The sequence below is a fragment of the Callospermophilus lateralis genome, chromosome 9, assembly GCF_048772815.1.
Source record: "Callospermophilus lateralis isolate mCalLat2 chromosome 9, mCalLat2.hap1, whole genome shotgun sequence".
In the NCBI taxonomy this organism is placed as follows: Eukaryota; Metazoa; Chordata; class Mammalia; order Rodentia; family Sciuridae; genus Callospermophilus; species Callospermophilus lateralis.
Genome location: NC_135313.1, coordinates 55,224,634 through 55,235,655, shown reverse-complemented (window position 1 = coordinate 55,235,655; position 11,022 = coordinate 55,224,634). Strand labels below are relative to the sequence as shown.

Here is an 11,022-nt window from a genome sequence, read left to right as displayed (position 1 = left end):
CAATCAACCCGGCAGTTTAGTGGAATAGAGGGAATTCATTTGGTTTCTGGGCAGTCCCTGAGCAGGCAGTTTAAACTCTCTAAGCTTGTTTCCTTATCCTTAACATGACGATAACAATATCATCTTGATGGTTGTTGAGAGGACGAAATAAATATAAATATACACTTTTTGAAGATCCTGCTGTCTAGTGGGAGCTTATAAATGTTATTACTTGCTTAACAAAATCGTTGCTTAAAGAAAGGACACTGATGATCCTCCGGGGTCCTCCGTCCGACCCTCCAGCTAGCAGGGGAGTCTGACGCTGGGCCCGCTTTGCACCCACCGCGCAGAGGCTTGGAATGTGGGGCCGCCCGGCCCGCGCGCGCGGGCTAGAAGGGCACGGGGGCGGGGCGGGCGGAAGTGCTCGCCCGCCGCTGTCAGCTGCACCGGAAGTTCCTGGCCCGGCCTGGCGGTAACCTTGCGGGGGGGGGCTTGGCTGCCGCGGCTGCAGTTGCTGGGTGGGCTTAACGAGTCTGCGCCGCAGTCAGGTTAGGCTCGTTAGCTGCCGGAGCCGCCGGGGTTGTACCGGAGTTCGCTGACGTACGCGGGGAGCAGGCACCCGCTCGCGGAGCTGCCCAGCCGACATGTCTCTAGTGGCGGAAGCTTTCGTCTCCCAGATCGCAGGTAGCACGCGTGGCCCGGGACAGAGGCGGGGGCGGCGCGGGGCAGGTGCGGGGAGTTACGTGGGATATCGGACTGGAAAAGCTCCAGCCTTGTGGAGTTGGATGCTGAACCTGGGTCCGGGAATGGAGGCATCCACCGAATACTAGTCTCACTTTACCGATGAGAAAACTGAGGAGGGCACTGGGGCCAAGGTCACTCCGCAGGTGCAGGAGTCCCGTCTGCTTTCCCTGGGCGGTGCTTTGTCCCGCTCCCCAGTCCTTTGGGGGCGGCTGGCGTGTGTGGAGGAGGCCCTGGGCTGCTGTTGAGTTGGGGGGCGTGGCCACAGGCCTGGTTGCCCCAGGGCTTCAGTTTAAGAGTGGGGGCGGTCTCTTCGGTCGTGGGACCACAAATTTTAAGTGACTGTCAGTGAGTTGTCCTTGTTACCTCTTGTCATTGAGGTGCCCCCAGGTTCTTGCTTCCTCTTCCACCGACACAATACTACCGTTTATTAATTCTGAGGTTCATTGAAATATCTTTAAATCTACATGTATTTTAAAGCAATACCTTTGATTTGTTGGACCGATCTTGACTGCTGTCAATAAGTTTATAATACTTGTTTTCTTTCGGAGGGTTTTTATTTATTGTGTTGAAAGAAATTAAATATTAAGAGAGAGACTAGTAAGGAGACGAGACATATGTGTATCTAGGTGTAGGTTAATGGAGTAAACTTCAGTGTTTTCCATTTAAGAATAATAAATGAGACAGTCACCAGGATAAATAATACATTTGGAAGAAAAAAGTAATATTTTGGAAATGGAAAGTAAGAATGCGTTATACTTTGCCAAAATGTTTTTCACTGCATTTGTGTGAATATCTGTTTCTTTTTTCCTTTTCCAGTTAAAATGAATACATTTTTTTTTTCTAGGAGAGAAGTAGCCATGATAAATTTCATGAAAGCAGGGATCAGACTTACTTTGATCTCCATTGTATCCCAAATCCCTGTTAAAATATCTGTGGCATGAATCAATGATCAATCATGAGATTTCAAGCCATAATTATTTTATTTTTGCCACTTAGGTTTAAAAATAAAAAATCTGGCTCATATAGTTAGATCAATGACTTGGATTGCTATTACATTAAATCATTTCATAGTGTATGCTGATATTGATATACTGTGTGTATGTACCCAATATGTGACCACCCCCTGCTATTAAGGATCAAATCCAGGGGCACTCTACCACTGAGCTACATTCCCTTTTACTTGGAGACCTGGTTTCCCTCAGTTGCTCAGGCTGACCTTGAATTTGTAATCCTCCTGACTCAGCCTCCCTAGTAGCTGAGATTACAGGCATGTGACATCATTCCCATCTGTGTGATTTTATTTTAAAGAGAAAATGATTAATGTTTTTGAATAAATTTTTAATAAGTTTGAAATTCTGCCTCAATTAATGAAGTTTAAGAATTGCTAGGAATTTTGCCTGCCATTTTAAGCTGTTTATAGGGATTTATTACTCTAGGAGGAAGCATTTAAAGATGGATAGTTCAATAAATGATGTTGGAACAGCTCCTAAGTGATAGCACCACATGAATAAATTTCAGATGAATTAGAGATTTAAATGTAAAATAGCAACACAAATAAAATTGTAATAAAATAATTGGAAGAAAATAGTAGAAGAAAATACAGGAGATTATTTAGAAAATATTGGATAATGGAAGAGACCTAAGCAGGATACAGAATCCAGATTCCATAAGAGAAAAAATTGGCAGAGTTGGTTGTGGAAAAGTTTTAAGAGCTTTGCATAATGAAAGACATCATAAGTTAAGACATAATCATACAAGTTAAGAAAAAAAGCAATTAATTGGAGGGGAAAATAAAACAGAATAAAGGCAAGGGACCTGAACAGGCATTTCACAAAAGGGGAATTGCAAGTAGATAATGAATAGATTAACCATCATTTATAGATAATATTCTCACCGAGTTGGATGAACAGAAATGAGTATGATAATTTCTAATATTGACAAGAGCATGGAAAATTATTGGTGAGTCTAAATTATTACTGTTTAGGAACTTAATATAGCAGTATTTATTAAAGTGTCATCCTCTTACCCAGAAATCCCCCTTATAGGGATTTATATAATGGATTTATATAATGGATTATATAATGGGTTCAATCCCCAGTATCAAAATACATGATTTATATATACAATGGAATACTATACAATCTTAATAAAGGAAGTGCTTCCATCATTTGTGATAACATGGATGGAACTGTAGGATCTATGTTTAGTGAAATCAGATAAGCACAGAAAGACAATTACTGTATGGTCTCACTTATATCTGAAATGTAAAAACGTTGTTCTTGTAGAAACAGTAGAAAAGAAGTGGGGAAGGGGTGGGGTATGGGATAGAGAAAGAAGAGATGTTGATCAAAGACTATATTTAGACTGGAAGGATAAGTTTTAGAGCTCTATTGTATTGCATGATGACCACAGTTAATGTGTATTTCAAAATTGCTAAAAGAATAGATATTTTTAATGTTGTCATTGCACACAAAAAGTTCATGAGGTGATGGCTATATTAATTCATTTGATGTAATCTTTCTGCAATGTATACGTAGATCAAAACATCGTATTTGTCAGATACTAAAAATGAAGAGGTAGACCCTGTTAAATACATTGATTTCAAAGTATGAATCATATTAAGTAAAAGTTATACAGTGGTATATATCATTGTAAGTCTAATAAAGCTTACGTAGACATGTTTATTTTTATTTTATTTTTGGGGGTACCAGGGGTTGAACTCAGGGGCGCTTGGCCACTGAGCCACATCCCCAACTCTATTTTGTATTTTATTTAGAGACAGAGTCTCACTGAGTTGCTTAGCACCTTGCTTTTTCTGAGGCTGGCTTTGAACTCAAGTTTCTTCTATCTCAGCCTCCTGAGCTGCTGGGATTACAAGCATATGCCACCATGCTGGGTGACATGTTTATGTTTATATAAACAGAAAAACTTGCAGGAGAGTATTCAACTAATTTTCACTAGGAATTTCAAGGTAATAAAGATAGGGTGTTGATGGAGAGTATAGAAACTTTGTTTCTGAATTATTTAAATTTCTTTAATAGCATATTTTACTTTTGTAAGTTAAATGATTCTAATTTTTTAAATCAAAAAGATTTTTTAATAAGTGAAAAAGGAAAGGCAAACTAAAATAATCATTCATCAAAAATCTTGGGTTTGACTTCTCAGTGACTTATAAATATGACTTAGATGCATCAACTATTTACAGTATTTTGTTTCTGGTAGTCATATGGTTTTCTTCAAGGAGTCAATCTCAAGAAGGGAGATAGATATATATGATATATATATATATATATATATGTATTTTTATGTATATATATATATATATATATATATATATAAAAGACTATGTATATATAGTCTTATTGTAACTAAATGAGTCATTAGGAATTGGTTTTGTTTTGAGAGCACTAATTTTTAGCGTATCTGACATTCATTTTATTATTCTTTGGATGGACATGAGATAACGTGCTTTTGATATTTCTTTTGGAAACATATAAAGGCATCTGCCATCTGTCTGTGATATTTTCTTAGTGTCTTCCTTGAGAGCCTTATTCTTAACAACATCATTTTGGAAGCTGTCATAGCCTGTATCTGATATGTTCCCCCAAAGGTCCACGTATTAAAGGCTTTGTTGATCCTCAGAGTGTGTGTATTGAGAAGGGGTGGAAACTTTTAAGAGGTAGGACCAAGTGGGAGGTCTTCTGGTCATGCCCTCAAATGGAATTGTGAGATCTACTACTCTGTCTACTACTCATTAGTCTGACTTCCTTGCTCTATCTTTAAGTTATTGCTATTACTTTATTTCAAGCTTTTGTTATTTCTCACTTGGATTTCTGTATTAGTATCTGCATTGATTTCATTGCTTTAGGCCTGGCCTTCTTCTTAAAGAGTCTCTGTATTGCAAGCCTCGGTGGGTATTTTTGTTTGCTTATTTTTTTTATTTCCATTTTCCTAAAATATTGGGTTGACTTCTCTTGTTTTCATACTTTTATTGATTTACCAGTGTCAGTAGAGTTAAGTGGCATATAAGATGCTCCATGACTAAGTCCAGGTCTCTCTCTCCAGCTTTATCTCTTGTCATTCCTTTCTCTGAATTCCAACCTTCTAAACTATTTGTAGTGTTAAACCTTAGCACATGTTGTTCTTTGTCCAAAATGTTCACTTTATTTAGACATTTCTGTTTCTTAAGATTCTGGACACCATTTGAATAAGTGACATTTTTTCCCCCTGTATATAAGAAAGATTTGTAGTCCCCCCTCCTCCCCCCCTGCCCCCATTATCAGCAGTATAAGGAATAAAGTAAAAATTACCTGGAGTCATGTTGCCCAGATTGACTCTTTTTTTTTTTTTTTTTTCTTTTTCTTTTTTTCTAGTTCTGGGGATTGAATTCAGGGCCTAGCATACACTAGGCAAATGGCAAATACCCTACCACTGAGCTATATGGCCCTAACCTGTAGATTAAGACTTTAAAATCCCATTGTCTTTAAAACTTGGGTGAATAAAGCTGTATCATTCCTCAATTTAAAATATACTGATATAGATTATATATAATGTGAATACTTTTTTATAACCTATTTACCTATTTGTCATATTACATATTGGGATCTCTTTTTCATGGCTATGAATGGAATTATACCTCATCATATTGAATGGTTATATAGTATTTAATTGTAGTGATGGAACCATAATTTACTTAATGAGGTGATATTAAGGTGGGTTTTTAGGGTGTTGTATTAATTAATTAAACCTGAGAAGCAGAAGCAGTAGGCTCTCCATCTCTACTTTCCCCCACCCCCTCACACATACACACATAAAAGAAATTGGGTCATGCTGGCCAAGTAAGTTCAAAGTACACAACGCAGGCAGTCAAGATAGCCCTATTTTAAAGGCTTTCATTTGATAATCAGGCCACCTAGCATAATCTTCCTTTTGATTAAAGTCAATTAATTAAGGTCCTTAATTATATCCACAAAATCCCTTTATAGCAGCACCTACATTTGTGTTAAAATAAGTGGAAGAAAGTGTTTATGTTGTACAAAATGGCTGTCTCCTCTTGTTTGTCCTCCTGACACCTGCTGTAAAATATCCCTTGTGGATACCTTAACTAGGGACTTAATAGAAAAGGAATTTTGGCAAATGGCCAACTTGATGTGTGCCAAAGCCGTTACCTGTGAATATGATTTTTCTCTGTTGTAAATAGTGCTTGCATATACATATTTTTGCAACTGTATGATAGCAGTGTGTGTGTGTTTCCACATGGGATCCAAGTTCTTGGCATCCTGAACAACAAATTGAGCAAGACACACAGAAGCAACAGGCAGAGTAGATTTATTGAAAATCAAAGTATCCTCCATAAAGTAGAAGGGAACCAGCTAAAGGAGAGTGACTCAAGGAACCCATGTCTCAGTGAGCCTTAGTTGCTGAGCTGTGCCTCATTCCCTTCCCACAAACCTGAATGAAGACCATGTCCTATTTGTTTCCATTGGTTTTGCCTAATTAGAATATAGAATTACTATGGTGATGAGCCATTTATGGTAGGAGTTAACCATGGTAATGGAACTATACCATAAACAGGGACATGATGACTTATCTCCTTGTCCTATACTCTGGAGGCATTTTTCTTCTACACTGCTTCTACTGTCTTGTCATCCCTAAATTCCTACCTAATATCCAGTAGTTTTTTGGGATAAATTTCTTAAAGTGGAAGAAGAATTTGAATTGTTCTCTTAGCTAGCTATGCAATACGGAAAGGAATGGTAAATTTTGATTTTGATTGAATAAGTTTGGCTCTCCTGATGATGATAGGCTGAATTTAGAATTTTAAAAGGAGGATAAAAATGTATATTGAATTGTCTTAAAATTTTTTTATGAATAACCTGTATAATTTAGACTTTCACCTGCTTTGTTTTTCTAAATGGCAAGCTTTTCCAGTAAATGAGTTTCTGTCTTTTTAATTTTTTTTTTTTATAGTCAGTTGGGTATGAATATGTCCTAGGGGAGGACTGAGTAACCCCATTTGGATTTCATGACCATTTCTGGAGCAGTCACTGGCCAAAAGGGTGGAGTATTGTGATTGACAGGCCTGACTTGTCCATCCCTTTGTCAGGATTGGCTCTAGGTATTAGGATTTCACAGGACCAGCAGATACGAACAAGAGAAGAGAGAGAGATACTGAAAAATCTACTGTAATATCAATCACTTCCTTTACCTTTTTTTTTGGTCCCAGGGATTGAACCCAGGGGTACTTAACCACTGAGCCACATCTCCAGCCTTTTTAAATTTTTATTTTGAGACAGAATCTCACTAGATTGCTTAGGGCATCACTAAATTGCTGAGGCTGGCCTTGAACTTGGTGATCCTCCTGCCTCAGCCTCCCGAGCTGCTGGGATTACAGGTGTGTGCCACCTTGCCCAGTACTTCCTTTACCTTTTGTATTCCGGGTGGATCATACAGTGAGAGTCATGCCTGTTTTTTTTGTTGTTGTTGTTGTTGATGGAGCTTTATTTTTAAATTTAATTTTTTTTTTTTTTTAATTTTGGGGGGCATACCGGGGATTGAACTCAGGGACATTCAATCACTGAGCAACATCCCCAGCCCTATTTTTTGTATTTTATTTAGAGACAGGGTCTCACTGAGTTGCCTAATACGTCGCTTTTGCTGAGGCTGACTTTGAACTCGAGATCCTCCTGCCTTCACCTCCTGAGCCTCTGGTATTACACCATCAAAGACCTGGGTTCTTATGCAGCTACTTGCTCTATGACCTTGGGCAAAGTACTTGCCTTTTTAAGCCTAGTTTTCTCTTGTAAAATGGTAAATAGTGTGTGTATGTATGTATATGTGTGTATATATATATATATATATATATTTTTTTTTTTTTTTAAGATAAGGTGAAGAAATATCTAAAATACTAGGCACTGTTTCTGGCACATAGGAAGTACCTATTAAATGTTCATGAATATATTTAGCTGCTTTCCTATCATTGTTTTTCTTCTTGGTTTTGCCTCTAACTTCCTGTGTATAGACGAAATTTCTGTAAAGCTTTTAGAAGTTATTTGTAAATAGGAAACAATTCATTTCAATAACATGAAACATCTACAGTTATTGCAGTTACTAAAGTTGATCTTAGTAATTTATCTTCTGATAATAAATTACTATAGGATATTTATTTCATGATTTTGTATTTGATGTGCTTCAGCCATATTTATTTTTATTATAAAATTGAATCTTGGTATAGGTTGTAATAGAGGCAACTAATTAGACATAGCTGGTTACTACTAATAAGAGTAACCTTTTTTTTTTAAGGTACAGTGCCAAATGATTTATTTTCATGATTGCTAATATTAACAATTTAATATTATTAGATAGGTGTTATTATAGTTAAGAAAATTGAAGTTCAGTTAGATACTAGAGTGTAAAGGTTAGGTAACAAAGTTTTGGGAGAAAACAGTTCTAAGCTCAGCTTTACTTCTTGTTCTATGATGTTGGGTAGGCCTTTCTAGTCCTCAGTTTCCTCATTTGTATAAGGAATATCTTGCATATTAATCACCTTGTATAAGGTGATACATAATACTTAATACATAAAACTTTCCATTATTGCCCAAAAGCTTTTTTACATTGTAGTAAAGGGGTCTTTTGAAGATGTTACTTTCCAGTGTCTGAGATTCCATTACTATTTTGCGTAGCAGGAAATACGCAGAGTTTTCTTATTTTTATTTATTCCTATATCATCTTTTCTGAATTAGTACTTAACCAGAACCTTGCAAGTGTTATCTATGTATCTAGATACTTATTATTATTATTATTATTTTATAGTACTGGGGATTGAATCCAGGGATGTTCCACCAGTGAGTTATATCCCAAGTCCTCTTTTTGTTTTTATTTTGAAATAGGTTCTCACTAAGTTGTCAGGCTGGTCTTGAACTTGGCATTCTCCTGCCTCAGCCTCTTGGTCACTATATTAGAGGCATGCGCCATTGTCCCTGGATAGCTTTGCTGTATTTTAAACATATCAGTTAATTCATCACACTGTAATTTACTAATCTTTTGAAATTTGGGCAAATATTTGTTACTGTGTTTTTGTGTTTTTAGTCCCCCCCTTCTGGTGCTGAGGCTCAAACCTAGGGTCTCATGCATACTAGGCAGGTGTTCTACCACTGAGCTATACCCCAAATTCCTGAGTTTTAGATTTAAACTTAAAAGATTTTGGTGACAATCCCCTGGAAAATTTGTCAGTTTTATTTCTGTGTAGACTTTTGAGTTATTAATGTTATTTCAAGTCTCGCATATTTGAAAGAAAATGTCAAAGTACTTAACATTTTCAAACATTTAAAAAATATCTTGATCAGCAGTTAGTTATTAGATAGACTGAAGATTGCAAATAGAGATGATGAGATCTTGAAAATTTAGGCAGTCATTTTTGTTTAAAGACAGAAGTTACAATATCAGCAATTTAGCTATAGACATTTATATGTAGAAGAGAAGCATTTGCCTTACCAGTAAGAGAAATGTGCACTTTAATTTTTTATTGCTTTGCAAATGATCCTCTACTCTGTTCTTGAACACTTTTCTTATTTTTGTATGCTCTAAATGAATCATGGGTTTGAACTTTTTTACATCAGTAATAAAAATGAAATTTGATTGGTTAGTAATAAAGAAGGTTCTTTTCATAAAAACAATCATTTTATCATGACAATTCCCATTAACTCTGACCGTGTTAGCAAAATAGAAACCATAAAATGCATTTCATTGTACTTGTTCACTTAGCAGTGTTTTTGTGCTGATTATATATTTTTATCCTAAGAAATTGTATAAGCCAAAGAAATTTTGGATTTTAAAAATAAGACTTTTGGTGGTTATGTTTATCCAAGTGGATACAGTATTCTTAGATACAATGGATTTTCCCCTCACGTATTATATTTCTTTACTTGGTCAACCTAGAGCACTGATTAGAACTTTATAATAAGTTGTGTCATTTGTTTAACACGAAGAGGACATCATTACCTAAGTATTTGTTTCTGTAAAGTAATATTGGCAGCTGACTAATGATCAGAACTTTTGTTAACCTCCTTTGTTTTTGATCATTAGTCTTTATCAGAAAATGTTTTGGCCTTGTGAATTATAAGTAATGTTTCTAACTTGTTTATTTTATGAATTTAGAAAAATAATTTTGTCAGTAAGAAACAACAAAAATAAAAGTTGCTGTGCTAGCAATTATATATTGTTATCATTGTTATTATTACTGTTCTTTAGTTAAGATTCTAATTTGGCTAGTGATGAGAACTAGTTACATTAGATTAACTGGTAATTGGTCTTTCTTCTTGAGTTTTCGAATTATTCTTTAATATTTTCTCTCTCTCTTTTGACACTGGGGATTGAACCCAGGAGTGCTTTACTACAGAACTACATCCTCAGCCCTTTTAATATCAATACAGGGTCTTGCTAAGTAGCTTAGGGCCTTGCTGAGTTGCTGAGGCTGGACTTGAACTTGTGATCTCCTATCTCAGCCTCCTGAGTTCTTGGGCTGTTTTCTTTCTTTATTAGCAAGGGTTTTCCAGAAGGAGTTATTCAGGTTATTGGCTCATGTGATTTTGGAGGTTGAGGTGTCTTGTAGTAGTCTGTCTGCAAGGTATAGATCCTGGGGTGTTGATAGTGTGACTCAGTCTCAAGGCCTCAGAACCACGGTAGCCCATGTTGTAACATAACTTCAGCCCTGAAGGTGAAGGAAACAGGACCCAGCTCTAGGAGAAAGAGGGGCAGTGTGGGTATTAGAGTTGGTGGGGGTGAGGGGAGAGATGAACTGACTTTCTCCTGCCTTTTTATTTTATTTGGTCCTCCAGCTGATTGGATGGTGCCTGCCTACATTGAAGGCAGATCCTCCTTACTCAGTGCTTAGACTCAAACACCAGTCTTCTCTGGAAACACCCTCACAGGCACATCCAGAAATAATGCTTTACCAATTCTCAATATTCTTGATCCAGTCAAATTGACCTCTAAAATTAACCTGTATACTCCCCAGAGAGATTTTCTTCTTGCCATGTATTTTATACTTATTTTCCCATACTGTTATTTGGTGACTGTTAGGAAAATATAAAGTTATTTTATTTTAGTATTAACAAACATTTAAAAAAGGGAGATCTGTTTTAAAAGCCATGGAATACATATTAAAGACAAATATTTGTATTTTATTTACTGTTTTGGATTATCTTTGTATCATAGGTAATTGGCTTTATTGGTCTGCCTTTTATGAAAAGATGTGGTAAGATTTGAATTAAGATAGTCATTAAATCATATTTTTCTATT

At 36.4% G+C, this 11,022-nt stretch overlaps 1 protein-coding gene across 1 annotated transcript in view; it reads left to right on the top strand.

Moving 5' to 3' along the window:
* The first annotated feature begins 443 nt into the window (after positions 1-443).
* The window catches only part of Mtx2 (metaxin 2), a 56,520-nt gene continuing 45,941 nt past the window's right edge, over positions 444-11,022 (top strand). The window contains exon 1 of the mRNA XM_076865816.2: positions 444-663. Within this exon, the coding sequence (XP_076721931.1) occupies positions 624-663 (40 nt within the window). The 5' untranslated portion in view covers positions 444-623. The remainder of the gene's footprint in view (positions 664-11,022) is intronic.